This window comes from Colias eurytheme, chromosome 2 (assembly GCF_061535395.1).
Source record: "Colias eurytheme isolate Ceu_HAF_F1 chromosome 2, ilColEury1 Martin Lab GWU primary, whole genome shotgun sequence".
Lineage (NCBI taxonomy): Eukaryota > Metazoa > Arthropoda > Insecta > Lepidoptera > Pieridae > Colias > Colias eurytheme.
Genome location: NC_142981.1, coordinates 6,684,448 through 6,711,667, shown reverse-complemented (window position 1 = coordinate 6,711,667; position 27,220 = coordinate 6,684,448). Strand labels below are relative to the sequence as shown.

General features: G+C 37.1%; 1 protein-coding gene across 5 annotated transcripts in view; it reads left to right on the top strand.

Annotated features, from left to right (window-relative positions):
• The window catches only part of tai (basic helix-loop-helix family member taiman), a 44,561-nt gene extending 17,655 nt beyond the window's left edge, over window positions 1-26,906 (top strand). Inside the window, exons 1-18 of one of the 5 annotated variants that reach the window (XM_090113527.1) lie at window positions 2,444-2,967; window positions 6,848-6,967; window positions 8,612-8,909; window positions 10,744-11,030; window positions 11,544-11,704; window positions 11,834-12,795; window positions 12,950-13,195; window positions 13,526-13,794; window positions 17,290-17,499; window positions 19,360-19,534; window positions 19,616-19,738; window positions 20,710-20,871; window positions 21,599-21,716; window positions 21,846-21,922; window positions 22,115-22,274; window positions 23,361-23,507; window positions 25,013-25,177; window positions 26,442-26,906. In XM_090113527.1, the coding sequence (XP_089969653.1) occupies window positions 2,798-2,967; window positions 6,848-6,967; window positions 8,612-8,909; window positions 10,744-11,030; window positions 11,544-11,704; window positions 11,834-12,795; window positions 12,950-13,195; window positions 13,526-13,794; window positions 17,290-17,499; window positions 19,360-19,534; window positions 19,616-19,738; window positions 20,710-20,871; window positions 21,599-21,716; window positions 21,846-21,922; window positions 22,115-22,274; window positions 23,361-23,507; window positions 25,013-25,177; window positions 26,442-26,554 (3,963 nt within the window). In that variant the 5' untranslated portion in view covers window positions 2,444-2,797 and the 3' untranslated portion in view covers window positions 26,555-26,906. Of the gene's footprint in view, window positions 1-2,443; window positions 2,968-6,847; window positions 6,968-8,611; window positions 8,910-10,743; window positions 11,031-11,543; window positions 11,705-11,833; window positions 12,796-12,949; window positions 13,196-13,525; window positions 13,795-17,289; window positions 17,500-19,359; window positions 19,535-19,615; window positions 19,739-20,709; window positions 20,872-21,598; window positions 21,717-21,845; window positions 21,923-22,114; window positions 22,275-23,360; window positions 23,508-25,012; window positions 25,178-26,441 lie in introns of those variants that run through there. The other 4 variants (XM_090113542.1, XM_090113535.1, XM_090113552.1 and 1 more) reach the window with 4 other exon arrangements.
• Window positions 26,907-27,220: the final 314 nt, after the last annotated feature.

Sequence of the window (27,220 nt, the reverse complement as noted above, 5' to 3'; positions counted from 1 at the left end):
TAATATCTGTTGTGCTTTGTATTAATGGTGTTAAACGCCGATTTGAATTTTAATTCTGTTAATACAAGTAACACATCAAGCATATTTTGTTCATTATGAAGTGAATTACGAATTCAGATTATAATAACTAATAGACCGGGAGATACTGACACAAAATTTCGAGTCATTTGTAACAAGGATGGCGGTTCTACAGGGGTCTTAGTACGCAATGACAAAAAGAAAAATGATGGTGTGAACGCTGGTACCGGTGGCTTAGTCGCGTGGGCGTTTCTCGAACTCGTCGGAAAAATAGCGAAAGTCAAACGATTTGTAACACAAAAATTTTAGAATTTACCGATAGCCCATAAAAAAGTAGTAGGCGGTAGTGTCATGCCATACTTTTCCGGTGTGACTTACAGCCCGCCATACCGATGAGAATGTGTTGATTTAAATAAAACAATCATTCAACCATTTGTACCAGGCTAACTTTTGCACAGGTAACTATCGTCGTGCAGCCATTTACGAAAATCGCCATGCCATACTTTTCGGACGATTCCAAATGGTCGCCATACCGCCGAAAATCTGCAAAAAATTTTTATTTCGCCAAAGTTTTTGTATCAGTATTGCATTTGGATTTTTGGAGAGTATTTGATAAAATGTGACCATTATTATATTTGCCATACTTCTAGTAGGGGGAAAAAGTGCTGTCATACTTGAAAACTTAATTTATTATTAATTTATATAAGTGAAGATTTCCAACACATAAATCTTTGAAATTTTGTATTTATATTTGTTGATCCTCAAACTTACAGGAAAAATAAGTGCCATACTGTTACAAATCGTTTGACTTTCGCTATTTTCCGACGAGTTCGACTAACGCCTACGCGACTAAGCCGCCGGTACCAGCGTTCACGCCATCGTTTTTCTTTTTGTCATTGCGTACTAAGACCCCTGTAGAACCGCCATCCTATTACAAATGACTCGAAATTTTGTGTCAGTATCTCCCGGTCTATAATGCAATTTGCAATATGACGTTTTAGAATGCGATACTCATTTATAGAGCTATGATTGATACAGATTTGTTGCCACAAAAAAAATCTATAAAACTGTTCATGTGTATTAATTTAATGGTCATTTGTGAATATTTTAACTCAGGCTCTTTATTCCGTAGAAACCTTGAATTGGTACGGGAAATTTCTGTATACTCGATGACTCGTTGTTCTACTTTTAATACGAGGAATGTTGATTCAATACATTGAAATATTTTTCATCCTATAAGGACATTTATCGTTTCCGCCGCTTCGATTGCTGCATTTCAATAAAAACGCTAGCAAGTGTTAATTATTATTGTCTTCGCATTGAGTCAATAAAGTAGCTAGGGAAGCGATGACACCGACACCGGCGAAGCGGAATTAGAATGAAGTGCGCGGCTCGCCGCGGCCGTGTGCCACGTCATTGCCGTGACCCACTGACATAGATCTGCGGGGCCGCCTGCACCGATATCTGCACATGCCGCGCACGGTCGTTCTTCCTCTACTTATGCTTCTTTACTTGTTTTACTGATCTTTATGAGTATTTTCATATCGTTATATGTATACAATATTATTTTATTAAATAAAACATCTAGAAAATCAATCGTAGATTTTCTACCATACATCTTTTTTTTAGCGGATCTTTGGGCAAAACGTTTTACTTTTGATGTAGGATTTTTTTTCACTTTGTTTTTCTAAGATACTAATTGATACTCTCAATGTCATAATGAGAAAATAATGATCAGATTTATGTAGGTGCCGTTAAAATAGTCGTTTTGCACAAGTTAGGCTAACTAGGCAATATCACTAAAATAAGTTATGCAATAAGTGACCTTGTTATCTAAATTGTGCACTTGACACGAATACTGTTCCATTTCACTTTCATGTCTATATATACACCTATCTATGCGTAGTTATCTTCGTGTCCGCTTGCACACGATAAATTGTTATTATCTGAATTATATTATGTATGATTGGAGCTAGTGGTACATAATGCTAAATATATTCAATTAATCGTATAAATTAAATTGACATAAATCGGCTTTAAATCTGTACAACGAGTAAGTCGACTGAATAACGAGGTAGTGGTATGTGAGGGGGAAAGTGAAACATATTAATGTATAGTAAAAAAAAAAATATAGTTCCTTTAATATCAGAAATTTTGATAATACGTTTATCCTCGTAAGTTTTCGACCTTACTCGACGATGTGATCAGTGTCGTTTCGGTGAGTGAGATCGAAAGAGAAACGGCTAGATGGCAATGACGTGCGAGCGACTGTAGCGGCGATATGGTAAAGCCGGTCAGCAAGTATGTTGGTACTAACCTCCCCGCGCCGTCGATGCTGCGTGTCGTATCGCGCCGCCGCGCTGCGTCGTGTTGATAATTTGTGAAGTAGTGAACGACAAGGATGTATGTATATGTGTGTCTCGTCTTTCAGTTGACTTTCATCGTCGTTTTGTAGCGAACGTTTCGCACGAGACACCTATCAATAGGGAATTGCATTATTTAATTAGCTGCGTAATAAAGTTAGTGCACGTTTTCCTTCAGTAGACGTTTGTTTTGCAAAAACATTCCGAGTTAAACTATGTTATATGAGGGAATAGTGTAAGATTGAATGGATTATTAGGTAGCTAATTAACTTTGAAATATAGCGTCGCGGCGAGCGTGGCGCAATGCAGTGTGTGTTTGGATGCGGATTCAAACTGTGTATTACATCTAAACTTATAGACAGTGACTTTCATCACGACAGTGGTGGTAGCGAGCAGATTCAGCGGAGCCTGTAGCAATGTTGCCTATGGTCCAGACAGAAACCCTGCTCTTCAAGAGTGTCAATCACTCCCCTGATGGAGTTCCACATACTCCGACCTTGCCACCTTCAATGACTCCAGATTCTGAAGTTGAAGAGCTTGTTGATATCTTTTTCGACATTGATGTTGCCGTTAACACATTATCAAGGTAAATGGGCAATACCTTGAAAACTACTTAGATTCCACAAGTGGTTTGCTTTTAGAAAAGGTTGATGGAGAATATTAGTCATAAAAGATTTTAAACAACTAAAACAAATAGGTACTTATATTTATTTTTCAAGATTAATGATACTGATTAAGAGTAGGTAACTACTCATATATATAAAACATTTGAAAATACCTCTTACCTACGCGAAGAGATTGAAAATTATATAAGTGATATAACTAAAATAGAGATTCCTACTACCTTTAATTAAATGTAAAAATGACCAGAGTGTACTATTGAAGATTATGTTAAATTGAAAAATGGCAACAATTATTGTATCGTGTTATTATGTTAAATAAAACATATGGAAACGAGAAGTCAGCATTTCATCAACATGTTGTAATACATATCTGACATATCATTGTTTCTCTTAATTTATTTCATTTCATGATCCATATTGCAACATCATCTATATGAGGAACTTAAGTCTGCCTTTATCTAACTATGTAATGTAAACTAATTACTATAATCTCTTATCATCATCATCATACAATAATGTAGCACCATCAGATATATGTAGGTAATATAATAATAACAGTTGTTTACGTATTAACGTTTATTTCTAACTAGCTTTCCGCCCGCGGCTTCGCCCGCGTTTTCAAGGAAAAATCCGCATAGTTCCCGTTCCCGTGGGATTTCCGGGATTGCGTCATTTTCCCGGGATAAAAAGTAGCTTATGTCCTTTTTCGGGTATCATAATATCTCCATACCAAATTTCATGAAAATTGGTTCTGTAGTTTAGGCGTGATTGAGTAACAGACAGACAGACAGAGTTACTTTCGCATTTATAATATTAGTATGGATAACGATTATAAACATTGTTAGTAATAACCAGTAACATGTAATTGTACTTATATTACTATTTATGGTGGTGATTTACTTATTAAGACTATGTTTGAATAAGAGTATAGATCGATTAGAGGGGATAAATCATTCTTTGAATCGTATTTAGAACGTTTTAAAGATTTAGGTGTACACACCTGCCATCTATGAAATGCTGTTAAATCTAATAAGCATTCGCCTTCCAATTATGGTCGTACAAGCGGCAAAATTTATTGTTACTGATGATTGATGATCTACCTCGCCAAATGATACGTCGTCGTCAGCCATTGGACGTCCACTGTAGGACATAGGCCTCCCCCAAAGTCTTCCAGAGCGGCCGATCACCAGCGGCCTGCATACAGCGGCTCCCCGCCACCTTGATCAGGTCGTCTGTCCATCTTGTTTGAGGCCGTCCTACGCTGCGTCGTCTCCATTCGAGAACCTTTCTGCCCCAACGGCCATCGGCCGTTAACTGATACGTAATTTATCTTATTTTTACATGGTTTATTGGTCACATTGTCCTCTTTCAATTTTTCTTATTTATCCTTTACTTATCCTACTTTTTGCGGTGGCGTGGTGTGGTACATATGTCATGCTTACATCTTGGGAAATCTGTATGATCTGTATTTTTCTGTCTTAGCATCTCTTGCTCAACTCGAGTTCTTACAATTAAGTTTCAACGATGCTTTGGCGGCTGCGATCTGATCGCCTTTACCTATAAAGTGATGTGGTTGATGGTTATGTGTTAACAAAGTACATATTCCATTCCAAGTAACAAGCCTTAGGTTATCAAAATAAGTATCAACATTTTACCTAAATTGTACCTAATAGATTTACTATAGATTATTTAAGTACATAATGCCTTAAAGAGGCAGCTGATATTATAATTCTGATTTTCTGATCCTGTCCAAATTTCGTCGTAGGCTTCTGATTATTGATCTTCTACTTTGCATATATGTACATGTAATATGTAGTTGAACTTGTCATCGACGTCTATAATAGGAAGGCATTTTTGCCCCTACCAAACAATTGTCTACAATATCAGCAAAAATAGTCTTGTACAAAAAAGTATATCCAAACAATCATAAAACCATGATGACAAACACATCGGAGTAGCCAATCTACTTATCTTCTTATATTCTCTATCCTCTTTTGCACTCGCTATATTAGCAAAAAGTGAAATAATCAATTTATAGAAATCTTCCCTTTTTATATTTTCTACACAGGCATCGATAAAATAAAATATTGTGATCGCAACCCATACTTTGTATCGCAATTGGTAAAGATCGACCATTCCATGATTATTTTGATAAATTGAAATGAACCGTACAGAAATTATTGTACATATTTGTAATATCGAAAATCGTTTCGACAGAGGAAAATGTCGACAAAACCCCAACCATTCACAGCATTATGTATGTAATATTTGATGTAAAATTCTATCTCTACCATACACCTTTATTATTTTTACAAAACAAAGAGAAAATAAATGGATCATCTGATATAAAACTATAACACGCTCTAAATATTATATTATGACCCCAAATAATAATTGTTAGAAGATTTTATCGAACAAGCAAGGTGGTTTAGTCCGCGGCCTTGCCTAAAGTTACTCCTTTATTTTGCTACACTTTAAGTAATTTACCTCTACATTTTAATCTTCTTTAAAGCCTGTTTGTGTATTGTTTTAATATAGTTTCAGCTGCTTATGTATTTGATAATTAAATGGCAAACATCATTTAGTACGACTTTAGCATTGCAGGCTGTGTGGTTCATGACGAATACTTGTTGAGTAACAATTGAAAAAGCGAAATCTTCGATCGCGTAACACCTCCGATACTTATCAACTTTCACCGATTCAGTGTCAATTTTAACTGGTCAATCGAGCTGACAAAGTTAACCGCTAACAGTGTTATCATTATTGAATAATATGTAATTGTGTGTAATCTCAAAACACCTAACCGTATTATTGTTATTCATTGTTTAGTATTGCATTGTAAGTCATTGTATTGAGGAGCCCTTGAGTACTTCACAATTTGGCGAATTATTTGTTATACTACCTATTTCTGGTCACGCTTATGTTACGTTGTTATTCCGAACATTATTATTTCAAGGTTGCGCGTCCGCCCGTCGCAGTGAGGTTGCGTTGTGGGGCTCCTCGGTAGGCGTCGTTTAACTGGTATCTCTGTCCCTCTTTCGCATCAAGCTTCAGTCAATTCTTCATTTGGCATTCGATACGAGTCGTCCAAGTTAAGAATTAAGATATATACGTTGCTTTAGGGCTATAGACTATAGGTAGCGTAGATAAATCTTTCGGGTATATTTCTTTGGACTGCCTTTATTTCAAAAACAATTCTTATGCTCAAATTCATAGTATACTATTTGTCTGTATAAGGATATAGAGTTGGCCAATAAAGTACATTCCTTATTTGCAAATAAGAAATTAAGAATTTATTTAAAGGCTTATATTAGATCTGCTACAATTTAGTTTACTCAAGTAGTAAATTAATCCATCAGTCCTCGGAATCACAGACACAATAGAAAATCTATTGTGTCGCGCCCCGATCGGGCCTTACGGTGGTCAATGGGTTAAGTAGTATTTTCCCTTTTTTTTATTTGTCATGTAGCGTTATCTTATCACTAATCTATGACTACCTACCTATATAAGAATTTAATTAAAATTGGATGGCAAAATGTCGTACTCATTTGCTCATCCGTTAGTTGTATTTCATTTATTTTATACCTGTAGGTACCAAATATTAAGTTCTATAGTTTGCGATATCACTCACTTACTAGGTACTTACTGCGGTCGTTCAAGGCCAATAGATTTGGGGCAAAGCGCTTAAAATCATACAAAAAGTGCATTTATTCGATCGGTTTGTAATGTTAGAAAATGTTTGATTTTGTTTCGTATTTAAAATCATTACATCAATCATATTCATGACCGCCATCATTAGAACACTGATTTAATAATAGCTAATTTTGTTTGCTGCTTCTGTAGAATTGAATCCTGTGACCTCCAACTGGGAGACACATGGAGGGGGATGCAAGGCAAGATGAGCGTGACTGCGCCAGTTAAGAAGATAAGAAAAAAGTCTGGCAATCAGCCTCAATCTCAAATGTACGTATCTTGCGAATTGGAAAACATAAAATTCGACGAGATTGTTCATTACTTTCCCCTTTCAGTTTATTTTTTTTATGACTATTATTAAAACAAATTGTTATATCGTAGTAAATTTAATATATAATGACTACGTTCGCATGATCATGCATTTATAAATAAATTAAGATGTATGCAGGCACATTTCGATTTATTTTCACTCTTAATTTCATACAATCTTGTTTCTTTATGCGTGCGTTATTACGAGATAATGCTGCAAACTAAGATAACTTGAGAGAAGAAAATAAATATCACGCAAACAATAGCTAAATGCTATTATTACTACACTAGTAACGCATTTGTATCGTCCAATCAGATTACTAATTATTATTTAAATTATTTTAGATTCAGTAATTTTCGTTAACTCAATTATTTAGGAAATACCTACAGTACAAACTACAAACATACAACATGTTTGTAGGGATAGGGATGAAAAACATAATTATAAAAACACAATTTTACTCATTAGTTATATAATAATTATATTAATCTTCTTTATAATGTTTTTATGTTTTACATTATGTTTAACTATTAAAATATTTCGGGACCTAGGACACACTAGGTATATCAATTACATAACACATAATATAATAAAAATAATGTGAGGTCATAAATAATTATAAGAGCAAAATTTGGCTGGTGGAAATTTGTTCATGTCATTCAGAGATAAGGCGCAAAATATTACTAATCACTAATCAGCGTCGCGTCGCTGCAGCGTAGTGTGCAGTAGATCTATAGATGTTGTCTATTTGATATTGCATGCATAGACTGCGTTTTGAAATACGTCGGATATAATTAAGAGTCGCCCTCATGAAATCAGCCGTTGTTATAATGCCGGATACTTAGATGCAGATATAAATAAAGAACCCTCCAACTAACTCAGATTGTATGAAGGCTTAAGTCGAGATGTGGGTAATAGGGATACGTTTTTAAGATGCATTTTTTCTGATAACAGTATCTACAAGTAGTAGTAGTAGCAGGCCGGCAAACCAATTAAATATTGGAGTTGCAATTTAAGACGCAAGAGGTGGGAAATTCCTCTACATGATGGCTTTTTGTAAATATGTATTAATGATTCAAGAATATCATATACGTACATGCATCTAAGTAAATGAAAAAGGATGGACGAAGACTATTCATTTCATAGAGGTGTATAGGTTTTTCTTTTAATAAATGCGCCATATATAGATACGTGTTTTGCTTATGCATGTGGAGTTTCATTTATAAATTTATTTAATTATTTTAATTTTAATTAGATGAATATTAATTTGTATTATTGTTTTATAATATATATTTTTAACACGCTAAATGTTTAGTCGCTTAAATATATATGTAGCTTTAAATACAATGGTTTGAATTTCAAAACTGCAAATTTTGTGAACATTGTAATATGTTTTTATACTATAATGTTTATTGTTTTCTATGATATCTTTCATATATTATAATACAGCAATACTATTTCACTTTTGTTGTATTAAATGTTGTATTGATTGTTTTTATGAAAATGCACATTTGTTGAGGTCTTCTGCTGAAAGATATTATTATTTAGGAAGAAACTTATAATTTCACATTATTAAGAAATTAACGAAAAATGTTTACTTCCAGAAACAAGTGCTTCAACGAGAAACGACGTAGAGAGCTTGAAAACGAAGTCATAAATCAATTGGAGGAGTTGTTGGGCACATGTTTAGCTGAAGTGAAGCAGCCAGATAAGAACGGAATTGTAAGAGAAGCAACGCGACAAATTCAAGACGTGTTGAATCGACGACGTGATTGTCCCAATGATTGTCCACTACGCGTGAACCAATGCCTGTCCCCTGTGCAAGCCGGCGAAGTCAGCTCTACCCAGCCACAGCCGCCAGCAGCCGGATACCAGTACACAGAAATCAGTACCCTCATAGAGGTGAGAACTTTGATATTTCATTACATTTGCTACTTTGAATATTGATTTTCGTCATAATTTGTGGCTTCGATCAACAATAATTACGCTTGGGCTCTTGCCTCTTACCACGTAATAGAAACATTTTTACTAAAATACATATACAGCTACAATTTTTTATCTGAACTTCATATAATATTGTGTCCAGATAGCCTTATGATTCACAAGTATACGATTAAACAATACGGTCATGCTTATACACTGGGGTAGAAGCCTTTGAAAATAATGAAAAGATAAAAAAAATCGCAGTCGGATGAAACCCATTAGAAAAGGAGGGGTATATGATAAAAATGTAAGGAAAAATAAATTACGGTCAATCCGAGTTCGGGAAGCGGGAGGGGGGAGCTTTTAAGAGAAAAAAATGGTTTCTCTCGATTTCCGACAAAACTACAAGTCCTATAGAAAAAAGTTCAATGGCAAAGTTGTAGGTAATTAAAAGTTCTACAACTTTTGTATTCACAATTTTTTCACATAACCTAAAAATTTAGGTGAAAAATTCAAAAAACCAAGTTTTTGGTCTTTTATTTCTATCTACTTCAAAATTTATTTTTTTTCTACGAAATTTGGTGGAAACTTACTTTATTATGTCCCAAATACACTGTAATTTATTTGATTGAAAATATTTATTTTTTCGCCTTATTTTGAATTAATACCAAAAAAACAACCTAATTTTCAATCGAAAAGTCACCCGTCAAAATATCAGCTTTTTTCAAAAACTTGGGGTGCCTTTTATTCATTGAAATCTCTACTTTCATATGGTGTAAAAAAAATAAACACCACCATAGTAAATGTTCTCAGGAAATGCATACAAACAGTCTGAAAATTAGCTTTTACTAAATCAGGCACACTTCTTGAACTCTATAGCTTCTCTTGTATCGGCTTTTCGGTAATATTTCAAAAGAAAAATAATTATCTGTTCTATGTTTAATATTTTACAGCATATTCAAAAGCAAAATGATGTCGATAAAAACATTTCAGGTAGTTCGAGAAGTGTGCCTGATTTAGTAAAAGCTAATTTTCAGACTGTTTGTATGCATTTCCTGAGAACATTTACTATGGTGGTGTTTATTTTTTTTACACCATATGAAAGTAGAGATTTCAATGAACAAAAGGCACCCCAAGTTTTTGAAAAAAGCTGATATTTTGACGGGTGACTTTTCGATTGAAAATTAGGTTGTTTTTTTGGTATTAATTCAAAATAAGGCGAAAAAATAAATATTTTCAATCAAATAAATTACAGTGTATTTGGGACATAATAAAGTAAGTTTCCACCAAATTTCGTAGAAAAAAAATAAATATTGAAGTAGATAGAAACAAAAGACCAAAAACTTGGTTTTTTAAATTTTTCACCTAAATTTTTAGGTTATGTGAAAAAATTGTGAATACAAAAGTTGTAGAACTTTTAATTACCTACAACTTTGCCATTGAACTTTTTTCTATAGGACTTGTAGTTTTGTCGGAAATCGAGAGAAACCATTTTTTTCTCTTAAAAGCTCCCCCCTCCCGCTTCCCGAACTCGGATTGACCGTAATTTATTTTTCCTTACATTTTTATCATATACCCCTCCTTTTCTAATGGGTTTCATCCGACTGCGATTTTTTTTTGTTTCAAAAATTATCTACTCTAGTCTATTAGTAAAACATTGACACTTACATTTTGTAATGCTTGTTTAAGAAAATAATTCTGTTAGTGCTTTTTCTTCTTTGTAATAGCTTTTTTAAAACATCATAAATGTTAGTTACATAGATGCCATTATATTTTCGCATCACCCCTTACACAAACATCTTGCTTATTACAGGCAGTGAAACATTACACGGGTGTTCTGGGGTTGATTTTGATGGAAATCAACTCGAAAGGGGAAATAGAATGTGTAACTGAAAATATTAAGGACTTAATCCTCACTGAAAGAACGGAGTTGTATAAAAAATCTATTTTCTCGCTGTTGCATGTAGATGATCATGCAAAACTTAAACCTTTGCTGAGGAATATTCAGACTTTTACCTGGGGCTCCACGGACTCTGATAAGTTCCAGAACATACAAGCGCGCTTTATTGTTAACGACTCCGGTGTGACCGATGGTACCAGGTACGGTAGATTTTTAAATCTATAAAACAAACATTTTATTAGCAGAGTCTTTGTTTTTAATTTATCAATCAATTAAATATTATGCATAGATAAGACTTGCATCATATTATTATAAATGCTCGCAAAATGTTTCATTACACAATATTTTAAAAATGAAATGTCTCATAAAATATTAATTGTTATTCACTTGCGATCATATTGTATTGTGTATACATATTTTGATAAAAATTGATACAGCTATATAACATTGATGAAATCATTGTAGTTCTAAAGCATTATAGTAGTTATACCTATCAATAGATAGTGTTTATTATCAGCTATAGATATTATGTTATAATTATGTTTTAAATAATTAATTACCGAATATTAATGATTTTACAACAATTTAGTTTGCCTAGTAAGATCCGTTTAATATACTGTAAGGAAAATATATTAAATGGTACTCTCACTTTCTGAGTAGGTAACGGTTTTTTTCATTGTCTTCTAAAAAGTAACCTTGTTTGTTTTTTAAAGGTTCGTGGATAGCATAATTCACGCTGCGCCGGTACGCGGCTCATCCACGGAGGAGGCCGGCTCCGTCATGTGCGTCATTCGGCGCTGCGAGTCGGCCGCTATCTCCAACGACGGCGGACCAACCATCGTCTTCAGATTGGACTGCAATTTCAACATTTTATGTGAGTAATGTATTCATTGTTGCGAAAAGATTGCATTAAATATATGATATCAGGAAAACGCCGCAATAAATATCGAGTATAATTGCATTATCAGAATGTATTTTTATAGAGTTCATTTTATTGTTACAGCTTGTGATTTGTCCGGAGTTGAAAACTGTATAAACTCTCCTATCTCTTTAGTGGGTTCTCATTACTTGGATCTAGTCGATAAGAGTGATCGCATAATCGTAAACGCACACTTTCGAGAGGTAGTGTGTCGCGGCGGTACCTTAGTGGTCAGTGAGCCTTTCAATCTACGAATCGGCGACGAAGCGCCCCGGTTCAGAGTCAGTGCTCATTCGCGTCTTTTCCCCACCGCTGGGGAGCCGGACTTTATAATGTCGACGAATACTATTCTCGGCGACGACGATGTCGATCTGTTGGACGCACCGTCTAGACCGCCACTGGGCGGGCCGCTCATGACTTCCGTCGTCAACGGCGAGTCGTCCGTCTCGGATCCGCGGTACCGTTCGCCCATCAACCCGAGCCCCGACCCGGAAGGCCAGTTCTCTATGAACGATTTCGATCTCGATTCGTGGGCTCCGTCTTTCTCTATGGGCGACATGACGAATGAAGATTGTAAAGAGCGGAAGGTGTCCGTCTCCGAAGAGTCGGCGGCGCCGCTGACCCCGCGCGCGCCGTCCACGCCGGGCGAGGGCCCGCCGGCGCCGCTCACGCCCCACACGCCGCTCACGCCGCTCACTCCGCACCCGCCGCCTATGCAAGAGGAACCTAACAGATTGCGGACGTTGCTCAGCAAAAAGAGCACGTCGCAGACCGACAGCGTGCCCAACACGAACAATCGTATTCTCAAGGATCTGCTGAAGCAGGAGGACGAGGAGGCCACCGGCAGCGAGACGTCGGCGCCGCACACCCCGCACACGCCGCACACGCCGCTGACGCCGCACACGCCGCACACCCCGGCGTCCGCGCTGTCGCCGCTGCACAGTGCGCAGGCGCACTCGCGGCCCCCGCCACATCACGCCCAGCATCAGCCTCCGACTTCACATGCAGCTCAACAGGCGCCGCATCATAATAATCAGTTGTTAAGGGTAACTGAACTCAATTTTATTTTTTAATTTACATACCAACGCAAAATGTCCATGTTACTACGTCATTTAAAAGACATGTACATACTTATTTAAAATAAAAAAATAAAAAATGTTTACTTTATACATATTTTTAATTATATCAATACATCCACAGATACTGAATGATAAATCTGATGAAGACGGAGATGAAAGAAGAAACTCCTCAGATTCCCGCAATACGTCGCAGCCTAGCGCGTTATTGACCCAACTGTTATCGGGCAGTAACGGACCGTCTGGTAACGGCCGAACTCAAGATGGCAATGATTTGTACCTGGAGAGACTAGCAGGAATCAAACGAAAATTTGAGGAGTCCAAAGCTGCTGCGACGAATCCAAAACGGGCTACACCTGAAAATCAGCAGGTAAAGCCTTATGTTCTTAAATAAAAAATATAGAAATATTTGTTATAACAATTAAACTACCATCAAAAATTTTCTAATAAAATTGAAATGATAAAATGTAGCTGACGCTGAGCATATCTCATAGCTGAGAATAGTACGACAGGTGTTCCGTCTGATAGAAGCAAAACACTTCAAATAGACAGTCGTTGGGTGCAAACAACCTAAGGTGAAGTATAAACGTACCGAGACACAGAAAGAAATCGAAATAATGATATGCGTTTAGAAGTATCGTAATAAATAAGAAAATCAATAGACCAATACACGATTGAAATGTAATGTTCCCTCGCGCAGGTATCGTCGAGCGCGGTGGCGTGCTCGTCGAGCGCGTCACCGAGCGCGGCCAGCCCGGCCACGAGCGGCTCGGGCAAGAGCTCGCTGTGCCAGAAGAACCAGATCCTGGTGTCGCTGCTGGCGCGGCAGCAGACGACGCCGCCGACGCCGCTGCCGCTGCCCAACCCGATCCTGCGCGCCTACCCGCCCACGCGCCCGCGCGCGCCGCTGCACCACCCCGCGCACGCGCCACGACACCCGCACACGCTCTCTAATATATTGACCACCAAGTGAGTGCGCATTTTTTACTATAATAGGTACAAGTTGAAAAATATTAATATGAAATAAAAACAATTTATATACATAATTGCTTCCTCTTTTTGTTTTAAATTTAGAACTAGGTGTGATTTATTTTACAATCCAAAGTCGAATCATTGGTAATGTCTATAAAAAATATTTCATATCTTTTCAATTGTTTTGATGTGTTACAAATACATTTTTTGACGTGACAACGTCTTCGTTAGAGCCGATAGAGCCGGCTGCACGCACGAAAAAACATGACTCATGCGGCGTTACCTCACTCTGAGGCGTTCCATGTAAGGCTTGAAGTGCAAGCGAGAGCGTGGAACGAGCGACAAAGAAGCACAATCGGCCTTAAGACGTTGTCACGTCCAACTATCGTCAGTTAACCGACTTTACAGACAACCATTTTTTTAATAAACGGAGTGGTTTCAAAGGAAGGTTTCAGTATACAATTTTTTAAGTGTTAACACAGCGGACGAAGCTTCGGGCGAAAAACTAGTATAGTGTACAATACATTATACAGTATACATAATATAAGAATCGAGATATCATATGAATAACATGTTGACATTGTTTATTATTTTCAATAGCGATAAAACCTTCACCTAGATATCAACACTTATTAAATTGAAATTCAAAACTTAAATTAATTTGTAGGAAATGTATTCAACAGTGATAATAAAGTCTTTATTAAATCAAAGTTATTAAAATTCATCTGCTGAAGAGTTGTTTGTTTATTTGTTTGAACGCGCTAATCTCAGGAACTACTCCGTCGGTCCGATTTTAAAAATTCTTTCGGTTTTAGATAGCTCATTTATCGAGGAAAAATATAGGCTATATAACATCACGCTAAGACCAACGGGAGTGGAGCCACACGGGTGAAACCGCAGAGCGCAGCTAGTTATTATTAAAAAGAAAAAATATATACAATGTGTAAATATAGCGCGTTCAAGTATTAATATACTTCTGTTTCATCACTATTAATCTGATAACTACGAGCATCTTACATGTGTAATAAAATTATAATATGAACAATGTATGTACATATTAACAGTGTATAAAATTATTTCTTACAGTGAATAACGGAAATTATTATACTATAATATATCACTACATAGTATAAAACAAAGTCGCTTTCCCTGTCCCTATGTCCCTATGTCCCTTTGTACGCTTAAATTTTTGAAACTACGCAACGGATTTTGATGCGGTTTTTTTTAATAGATAGAGTGATTCAAGAGGAAGGTTTATATGTATAATAACATCCATTAAATAGTGGAGAAGTACTGTTATTTTTGAGTTTTCTAATGTGATGTCGTAAAAAATTACATTTAATCCGCTTACATTGCAAACGCAGGCTGAACCCTACGAGTTTTATCAAAATAATGTACTAAGTATTTATACACATTGAAAAGGTCTACAGAAAAGTCCGCGATGGTATATGTCTATCTCTTAGTGCAGGTCCACACTGCGAGCCTAGCGCGGTTGCGACGGCGGGCGCGAAATATCAAACGTATGAAACGCGCCATTGCGTCCACATTGAAATGACTATGGCAGAAGCCTAGTGCGACGGTAATGAGCGAGCCAGCGCGCGTAGTTTTCAAACTCTCCTATCCGCGCGTTCTGGCCACACTACGGGCCTAGTCAGCAAGCGACCCAATGCGCGGACGGCGGGGGTATCAAACCAGTTCGGTCTTGTCGCTCGATTTCTTATATTATATTATTGATTTTCGTAAAATAGCGGTAAATACTTAATTGTTGAAGTGAAACTTCTTTATTTATAAGTGCGATTCAATCTAAAACACTTATATACACCACAGTAATTTTGTAGGGTATAATCTCAATTCTTCATATAAGATTCACCCGTTATTCCTCTGTTTTATTTATTTCGTGTACAACTTCTATAATGATCTCATCTCAAAATCGGACTGTCCAGTAAAAATAGCAAATCGCCCAAAGTTTGCAACACCCGAAAAACGTCGAACCGCTACTTGAGCTCGCGCGTCGGTGTGGCCACCGCGAGCGCCCGCTCGTCGCGCCCGCCTAGGCCGCCGCCACCGCGCATTCAGTGTGGACGCACACTTAAGGCTTTGTCAGATAGGACGCGTATTTTAGCGCTGCGTAGTAGCGCTGCAGCGTCCTGTTTTAACGTCGCGCGAGGCTTCGTCAAACAGAACGCTTTAGCGCGCGTTAGGACACAATAATTGATATTATTAAAGCTGCATGTTGTTTACATAATTATTACTTACGAACAAAACAAGGTACAGCGATATTAACTCCGGAGTCGGAAGAATTTTTTACTTACCAGTTTCATTAATTTCTTCTCCGATTTGTGCCCACAATTTTGCCTTCATTGATATATCTTTATAGTTTATATGAACTATCCTTCGTATTATATAAGCATGGATATTTTCTAACCAATTCTATCAAATTTTCGGTCATTATGCAGTATTTTATTATTATTTTACGCCTATTAACGCCGACGCTAAAATAAAATTTGTAAAAAAATACAACACCCGACGTTAAAGCGTCCTAACGCCGCGACAGAGCGTTGCGTACTGCTAGCGCCGGCGCTCTGTTTGACGGTATTCTACGATGGTAGTAGAACACATCTTAGCGTCATATCGCGGCGTCAACTTAACGCTCTGACGCGCGCTAAGTACGCGTCCTGTCTGACAAAGCCTTTATGGATAACCCACAATAACTTTTTTTTTGTCATTTACTTTTTACGACAAATAATGGCTAATTTTCGAAGCGATTTTAACCAATACAGCATTAATCCTTAACCAATTAAATACCTTGAATACATTGTTAATTTAATATAGATCTATATGGCCCTTTACACCGTATGATTTAAGTGAATATTTTCAAAGATATTACAGATTTAAAAATTGCGGGACGTAGCGTTTGCGGCGGTACCGGCCGGCCGGCTATATATTTTATACCCGTGCGAAGCCGGAGCGGGCTGTTTTTATATATTATGTACAACGTTCACAGTTTTTCTGTAGTGTATTTAGTATCAGCATTGCACCCGTGCGAAGCTGGGGCGGGTCGCTAGTTTGTATATATGTGATTACTTAATAATTGTTCTATCATATTATGCACATATACAGAAAGTGTGGGAAAGTACAAATTGCATATTTTTATTAATTCATAATACATATACGAATTTAGCCCTTAAATGCTAGTTAGCTAGCTTAGTTTTTATCATTAGCCCTTTTTCTATGAATATTCTGACGATTTTATAAATATTGTATTACTGCAGATAAACTTTTTTCATGATCGAGAAAGGGATGCACTGCGGTTGAATCAAGAAAGAGATTTAAAGTGACGGCTCTCCTATTTGTTTCTCGCTCACTCATTGTTTCCGTCATACGCTAAGTCACCGCTTCGTACCGAGCTGTTTGACACCATTTTCAATTCATTTCATTATCTGTCTTCGATTGTATCGTCTTCGGATTACTCAACGAGAAAGTTGTCCACAGCAACCGCGGCGGCAACGTGAACGGCGGCATCGGCGGCGGCGAGGGGGCGGCGAACGCGGGCGGCGGCGCGGGCGCGCAGAGCCACCTGCAGCTGGTGCTGCAGGGCGCGCGCGGCGCCTACCCGCCCCCCGCGCCGCCCGCGCCGCACCACCCCGCCGGCCCGCTGCACTACGCCGCGCCCGCGCCGCACCACGTGTACGCGCAGCCGCCGTGAGTGCAGCGCACGTTTTGAGTTCATAAACATCATTGAAATAGTCAACATTAAAAAAAATAATAATAAATAAAAAATATTTATTCAGTAACAAATATGTTTACAATTATATCAGGCATTGAGACATCCTTTTAAGCATTAATAGCTTGTGTTAGAACATCTCGCTCTTCCTAGAGTATTATAGATACAGATATTATTGACCTAAATTCTTATTACGATTCACGATTTGACACCTGTGGTGTTCCCGAATATCGAAGCCACGGACCTTCAAGAAAAGAGCGTATTTATAATTAAAAGGCTGACGATCTGACATTAAAAAAAATGTCTATTTGGACTTCATTATATTATTATCACTACTTATATATATTAACTTTAGTTCAACAAATAAGCGAATATTTTGTAAATTCAATAATTCGGATGTCTCCGATAATATAATCTTATATGTATTAGCTAGTTCAATAAAGAAACGAATCTTCAATGGCGGCCAAAGCTGACTTTGACAGATGGTAGGATAAGCAAAAAAGAAAATAAAAATAACGTAAATTGATAATTATTTTATTTATTATTTTGTTAATTATTTTAATTTGTTTGTTGACAAACTGTTTTGTTATGATATTTGTGTATTTATATGAACTATCAAATGACATAAGTATACAGAACGCAACAAAATCCCCATTAATACTCGTAGTCTCGTAATTAGCCCATAAACTGAACAACTTTCCCCAAAGAATATATTATTAAAGAAAATATTATTTACTATAGCAAATACATAATTGTCATTCTATATTTATGATCGGGTTTCGCATAGGGGTCGACAGGTAGTCAAATTTGAAAATTATAATTTTGAGCAATACATTTCTTTAAATATTTCTTTATTTCTTTGTTTGAGATTCATCATCATCATCAGCCCATATAAGTACCCACTGCTGGGACTATACAAGTGGGAATGGACACATGTCGTCAAATTTTTGATTCTTCGACATGTCGGTTTCCTCACGATGTTTTCCTTCATCGTTCGAGCCATGGTGTAGTTCCAACTTACGTAATATTTTTTTCTTTGCAATTTCAAGGCAATTCTCAAAACTTTAAACTCCAATATCTCAGAAACTAAGTGACTCCTCACCCCCCCCTTTGGAGGAGGGATTCCCACCACTCCCCCCTCCCCTCCCCCTCCCACTAAAACCTTAAATTCGAGGGTTGTATTTGTACACTTCTTCCAAAAATTATAACAGGGAAAATTAAATACATTTTACTTTACCCTATTTTTTTTGCATACCGTACGGCCGTGTGTGAGCGAGAGGGAATGATAAGCGCCGCCATTGAAGATTCGTTTCTTTAAAGAACTGACTAATATGAATTTATATCAATAAGTACATAATATTTCAATGAATGATCATGTTGTTATCAAACTGCAAAATTGCTGAATCATGCTGTATATTTTTACATTGATACCAAAGGGCGGGGGCACACGATGCGTTGCGGCGGCGGTGCGGCGCCGGAGCGGTGTCGCTGCGTCGTCTTACATAGAAATATCTGTGGCATGTCACACGATGCGCTCCGGCGCCGCACCGGACTTGTAACCACCAAGACGAGGCGGGGAGGGGTGAATGCGGTGCGACGTCGGAGCGGCACCGCTCAGTTGTTTTGCGTCACAAGGAAGGACACGCTGTGCAACGCTGCTACGACGCCGCTGCGACATAAAAACGTTACGGCGCCGCACCGCTCGTGTGCCCAATGACGCGGTGAAATCTTTGCGGTGCGGCGCCGCAACGCATCGTGTGCCCCCGCTCAAACGAATTCTTACAATGCAACTTTTGAAATCATTTAAATATTATATTGAAATTTTAATTTTCTTACAGAGGGGGCAATACACGTTTGCAAAGTGGCAACAACGGTGACAGTGAAGCGCACAGTGATAAAACTCTTTCTGAGATCTTAGACGAACTCATAGAAACCAATGAGCGCGCTAATGCGCCTGAACACGGCGGCCTAATGGACCTTGATAGTACACGACCTACTAGAAATGACTACCAGGTAAAATTAAAATTCATATCAATTTAAACTATTGTGAATGAGTATGAATTCAGTGACTATATAATGTCTTATTTGTTTTAGGGCGTAAAGGAAAAGAACGCGGCTATAAATGCCATTACTCAGAGCCTAATGCAATGTGAAACTGTCAGCAAGAGCCCAGTCTCTTCAAGCCCCGCTCCGCCTGTGTATCCTGTACAGAGTCCCGTAAGTATTTTATCGAAATAATAATAGTTTAAAAAAACTAAAAAACACGCTTTTTATAGAAAGCCGAACTAAAAAATAGAAAATTTTTATCAAATTAGTGTATTGTCATCGGTCCTCATTCAATCTACAAAGTTTGAACGAAATCTGGCCGTTTAAAGTGGGTCAAAATCGCGCCCAAAGAAGTCGGTTACAAACATACAGGTGAAGCTAATATAAAGCGTGTAAAATAAAAAAACACGCTTTTTATAGAAACCGAACTAAAAAATAGAAAATTTTAATCAAATTAGTGTATTGTCATTGGTCCTCATTAAATCTACAAAGTTTGAACGAAATCTGGCCGTTAAAAGTGGGTCAAAATCGCGCCCAAAGAAGTCGGTTACAAACATACAGGTGAAGCTAATATAAAGCGTGTAAAATAAAAAAAATGTTATTTTCACATTCTCTTCGAATCTTATTTCTTTTAAGATTTACCATCCGTTTTATATACATTTTTCACAAAGAGAAATCGAAATTTAACGATACTATGACCACTTAAAATATACGAAAAACCTAATGGATACCATGCATGGGATCCGTTACGCCAAATCGTTAAGTTGCAGACGTACAAAAGCTTGCATTTAATCCTAATTCCATGTTACATAACGTATTGTTGACTACGCATGTGTTTATCATGACCACAGATCACAGAAACTAAAGGGAGATATGGTTAGGTGGCGGGGCCGATGTCGCAGCAATATGCCCAAAAAAAGAACAAGCTGTAGTGGTGCTGTATATGTACGTCACTTACAATCTAGTGTGCAAACGAATAGTCGCTCTCATATTTTTGTGTGATGACACGCACACAACGCGAAGTATTGTTTTGATTTTGTTTACTGCAGTTGTGTGCGTAAATTTGTAATGAGACACGGTTTCGTACTCAGCGCAAGCTATTGGCATCTCTCTAGATCTCTATGATAATGACGTATGCGCAGGGCACGTGCACGATGAGCGGCGCGGGCGTGGCTCACGGCGCGCTGTACGGCATGCAGCGCGGCGACAGCGCGCAGTCGGCCCGCGCGCGCGCCTTCGTCGAGCAGCACCGCGCGCGCCTGCTGCACATGCAGGAGTCGCAGCAGATGCTCGTCTCGCCTGAGGTGAGACTAAACGAAATAAATGTAAATAAATAAATAAATCCACTTACCATCAGGTACCTGCCCCTTTGCTTGCTCTGACATAAAAAAAAATGGACGTGTGTACTGAGCACACGTGTCAGAAGTGAAACTTCTTTGGCAAGAATCAAAAGATACCTTTTACATGATTTTCGTCGCCTTACTCTATGACGTGACGCTATTGCCATGACGCGGCCTTGAAATTTTACTCTCAACACGCCTAAAGAAGTTTCACTTCAAAAATTCATCAAATAGAACTGTTAAAACGTTAAAGGTTAGGATTTACATTTTTTTTTATTTTGTTGTGTGCCAGAAACCCTAGTTGTTTATTAATTACATGATTATGTGATCATGATAAATGCGCTTATTAAATCGATTAAAATAATCGTTCTATTAGAAGTGCTAATTGATATAACTAGTGGCTTACCTTTACATTGTTGTGAACAATAGTAATGAATTAAAAAATATTTTCATTCCATTTGTTGATTTGAATAGAAAACTTAACCTCATAAATAATTTATTAACTATTGTTATTCTTAGGGTTTATTTTTTAATGTAATCAATAATCGCAAAGTATGTTTGGTACATATCTTAAAATCTAGAAATTTTATTCATAATACCAACGCCAAACCGTCACGACTCACTTATTTGTAAAATCTATGAAAGAATAATTTTAATGAGTACTCAATGACAATTATAACATTATTTTCAGGCTGCCGAACAGCCTCAAACGGACCTTGGTTCGACAATTAACGCTCTCGTGTCTGCGACTCCGCCTAATGTTACTTTGTTGCCGAGAGCTGATTATCATCACTTATATCATCCAACCAGTAAGTAAATTAATTGTGAATTAATTAATTCAATACCAATATTTATTATTGAAATCACGTGCTATGTTATTTATAGTTCATTGTTATTTATAGTTTAGGGTTTAAAAACTAAACTGCGTTTTGTTTCAGGTCAAATGGGTTCAAGCTATGGTACAAATAAAATTGTAACCTCTCAACAAAACTCCATGTTGAGTAGGCAACTTCATGTAAGTGATAATAGATTCACATAATTTCGGAACTTAGGCATTATCTTGCTTTTGTATATTGTTTAAAGAAACTTTGATAAGAATAACATTTACTCTTTCACAATTTTGTTTCGCATTTAGACAAAAAATACGACAAACAGAGCAGTTAAAAGTATCCATACTCCTGTCTTATAATACTTGTATGAATTCCAGAACGCCGGCGGCGGCTACGGGCCCGGCGTGTCCGGTGTGTCCGGCGTGTCCGGCGTGTCCGGCGTGTCCGGCGTGTCCGGTGTGTCCGGACACGGTGCGGCGGCGCTGCACACGCCCGTCACCCCGCAGCCCTACCACCGCGCGCCCAGACCGCATCTCGGTAACTACCCGCAACACGCTTACGTACCTGCCCCGGTAAACGGATGCTTATATACATGAACGTAGAGTTCAATTTGCAATAAAATTGGATTTAATTTTTTTAAATACTTGTATGTAAAGGTCGTCAGTCGTTATAAGTGCATTAATATGCATTCAGTATTCTGCATTTCCTCGTGTGTCTATAAGCATCCTTACATAGGTATTTAGAACAAATCAAATGCTTTACATACACTGAATTACATATAGAAAATCACAGTAAAAAATGTCATTTATATTTCTCCTTATCACAATTTTTAAACGAATAAATTATTGCATTCAGTGTATGGTTCATAATTATTTGACTATTCAATCAGCCTCAATAGTTTTAAAGATTCCACATTATTTTTTATTTTAATCAGATTTGTATGAATTCTACGAGAGGCTGTTAATTTAAATAATATTATCTTAGATTATGATCAATAGCTGAATTAACTACATTAGGTATACAATCCATTATTTCGGTGTTTGATTTTATATCAAAAACCATATCACTCAGTAGAATTTTTAGTTTATATAGGTGGCCTTATATAGGTTGAGGAGCTGTATTATATGTACGTTATTATACATTTATTTGAGAACTTATAATTTTTATACTCAGTCTGATCCAAGGTTTCTTTAGTACGCTTACGCATACTAATTTAAAATAGATATAGACTTAATCAATTTTATTTCCAAGAGCATGACGTAAAAGCAGGTAACTTAATTCTTCAGCATGCCACGTAGATTCGAAAAATATAACTAGCCTCGAGTTTTCGAAGCGTCATACGAGTTACAAAACTAATTGCATGATATTGGCTTTTTCCAAAGAATACTTTGTAAATGCGACGGGTAGAGGTAGCGAGTTAGATAGTTTTGAATCCCCAGATCCGACGCGTAGCTCCTTTAAATTACGGCGGCCCGAAATTAATTTAGAGGACGCGCGTCGCATACGTAACGTATGCGGGCGCGGAAAGCGAGGGCGCTCTTAGCTCCGTGAAGCGCCACAGAGTAGGTAGGTTCGTACGTCGCGGTCGACGGACGGTCGGATTATAATAGGCGTGTGTGGCAGTGGGCGGCTACTATGAGGAGAGCGAGTATTGCGGCGAGTACGTGCGGCGGGCCCCGCACACGCCGCACCCGCCGCACCCGCCGCACCCGCCGCACACGCCGCACCCGCCGCACGCGCCGCATGTCTCGCCGCACGACCACCTCTCATGTGAGTACCCCGCCAGCGCCGAGACATGAGTACCGACAGCCGGCACCTCTGCTGCCGCTTCTCTGTACACCCTGTGTTGACTCATGACTCGATGTGTAGTCTGTAATTGTAAATAGCAGCGAGGCCTTCGAGAAAATAACGACTGTAAATAAAAGCACGTTATTGATAATTGAGATTGATTTTTGGTAGTGGAGTGACCTCAAATTTTTTACAGCTATAACGCCCGACTGTCAATACATACGCGAAAATGAGCCGTACATATTTGTATAGAATGCTCTTATGCCCCGCTGCAAGTTTCGTTAATCACCACATCTTCTCATTTTGTCGCTCTAAGAACATAATATCATCTTTAACAAATACACTTTTATAGGTAGGTTATTTTAGTATTGTAATGTTAATATTATTAATTAATGGTATTAAGTAGATCTTGCTTAATTTGATGCAATGTATGTTGCATACATTGTCATTTAGGAAGGTACTTTAATTCGCACTTTGTGCACTCAGAATAACTTACCCATCGAGTGCTCATTATATATAATATAATAAAAGCGTTTTATTTGTTTTATTAGTTCTGTCAAATACTATTGAGCATGTTTTAAATATAAGCTACACAGGTCAAGCACGTACCGTAGTTTTGTCAAGATGGATAAGAATTTCTGAAAAATTTTGTGCATAAATCCTTATTAGAAATACTACCTGTAGTACCTTAACTAAATTTACTAATAATACTGTATAGTTTTTTTTATAGGTAAACATAATACTATTAGCTTATAAAACCGCTTATACTTTTAATTAACTTAACATTATTAATTATACCTTTTAAATCAAATATTTTCCCAACAAAACCCTAATAAATGCATTGAAATTTGAATGTTGTTATAAAACAAAATAATTAGTGAGGTGTCGGTTAATTAATTGTAGTTGAAGAGTTATAGAAACCAATAGAAAATGCACATTCTAGTAAGTATTTTTTTAACTGAACCAATCTCTGGGGCTATACGGTTCCGGTATGTGTACATTTAAATTTATAATAGCACTGTGTGATTGTGAATGCACTATGATATCTTATATTTTTATAATATTTGAGACGCTATTATTTTGGGTTTTGGTGGTTAAAGATATAAGTTTTGGTTTTTCAACTTTTAATTCGAAAGGTAAGAGAATGTAGATAAATAAAACCTTAGACAACGATTTTTGATTGACATTTTGCATGATAATGCTCGAACTATCGCTACTACAACTATACTTCTTCAATTTATTATTCGACAATTATGAATATGATGCATCGCATAGGAAAGCTAGAAAATTTACTTTTTTGGATCAGTCTGTACCCGGGAATGTTTCAATTGTGACAATTTCACAATTTTTTAATTAAATATTCTATTATTCATTTACATATACGTATTTATGTTATGTATTTTAAATTTTTATATGTACTACTTCTAGTACTAATGTGGGAAGTATTGCAGAACAGATAATAATAAGAAATGATTGAATAAATATAGATATGGGGGGAGGCGCGGGCGGTGCGGGCGGCGCGGGCGGCACGTCGGAGTACGTGCGCAACGAGCTGCGCGCGGTGGTGGGCGCGCGCTCGGCCCGCCCCGACCTGCACGCCGTGCACGCGCCCGACCTCGACCCGCTGCTCACCTTCGACATGGCCGCCCCAGGTTGGTACACCCCATATCGTGCTATCGTATCTTGCTCTCGCCCCCTGTACCCTCGATACGATCGATCGCCCCGTATGTTTCATATACCCGCATTAATCTAAAGCACAATTTATAATACACCACATTATAGAGAGGATGTTTTGGTATAAAAGTACTTACTGGTATGATATTTTGATGTTTTTTTTATTTTTAAGTTTTAGCACTTTTAAGTGTAATGTACATTGTCAATATTTATTATTTTTGGAGAGGACTCGAGTTAATGTCACTAGCAATTGGTAGCTTAACAGTATTATAGTTTTATAGATAATTTGCACATTGTCGACGATACTTGTGATGATTGGATGGTGATAACATGTGACTAACAAGTATTAACAAAGTAATGAAATGTATATACTTAATAAGGGTTTACTCATATTTTCCAGTCATCAATCTAATTATGAAACTTTTTTAATACGTTTTAACAATTCTGTATAAAAATTAAATATTTTTAAACTTTATTAACGCTTCACATTTACACTTATTTTAATGTCTCTAATACTTTATTAGTGTTGTCAATAACGTTTTATCCGACGGCCTTGTATTATGCATCGTGTTATCTTATTAATTTCAGAGGCCAAACTAATTAAAATTTATGTTCATTATACTGTGTAAAATATGAAGCAAGCAGCCTAATTATATTCAACGAATGAAGCTATATTAGGCTTTTATGTTTACTTTATTTTAAATTTACTATTATTGAAGTAATGAACAAAGAATATCTTTTCACGTGTAATAATTTATAAGTATGAGAACACAATTATACCATGCTTAAAAGACCTCAAAAGTAAACAGCTGCATTACAATGCTACCTTCATTAAGTATTTAAATCTTTAATAATTATAGAAATACAGGCAGGAAAACCTAACTTAAGTCTGTACAGTATTTGTAACACGAACCTAAATTTTTCGCTTACCATTTCACATTTAACTAACTAATCACATACATATGAGCCGTACTATACCTTCTAGATTTTTTATACAAAATTAAATTCGTTTACAAATTATTCTGGTGAATATAATAGTAATCGCGTTTCATAAAATTTGTAACTCCCAATGATTTATCACACATTAAATGGAAATAGTTACTTTTATTTGTTTATACAAATGCTCTTGACATTTGGATGTTACGGCGACAAGTTGGATACCGTACTATGAATATTTTGTCGATGAACAATAAGCACAAGAAGGGTTAGTCACTGCCAATGTACCCGTGTGTACGTACGTAGGTGGCGGCAGTGTGGTGGGGGGCCGAGCGACTTCGGCGTCGACAAACACGTGGGAGTCGCAACAGAGCACACCGGTAAGCGTGGGACGTGACCAGCGAGATTCAATCATTTAGTCACTCAACACTACTTTTCTATAGGTTTCATTATTTTTCGTAGAGTACATAATTATGATTATTACATATTGAGTCTGCTCTGCTGCGTGTGTTGTCGAACGATCATTTTGATTTAAATAGGCTGATTAAAGAAATGTGCCAACGTTAGCCGATGTAGATTTTTATGCAGCGAATCGTTTGGTTCGTTACCTTTTTTGGTACAGTCGCAACGCTATGATTGGCGCATTTCTAACGTTTATTAATGAAGCTTTTGTGATGTGACAATTATTACTCCTCATACTAGTTTTTACTACTTGAATATATAGAATAAATATATTAGTATATTTTTAATACAGTCATACGCTTTTTAGGTCTTTAATAAAATTTCAGCTTAATAAAGGAAATGGGGTAATTCGCATGCGCAGTTGGTGAAGGTTTTCTACAGGACTGTAGTTTAAAAAGATTTTTTGTACTTTGCAAATAGATTGCTTTTGTTTGGCTTCTGAAATGATATTATAGCATACGAATTATTTCGTTTATCGAGTGCTATTTTACTATAATGAATAAATACCAATGCATGTTAAATATAATATATTTTAAGACCGAAATCAATATAAAATAAGCAAAAGCAATATGACGTCAAAATGTCCTGAATGTCAAACGACATCTAGTTAAGTTTTTTTTACA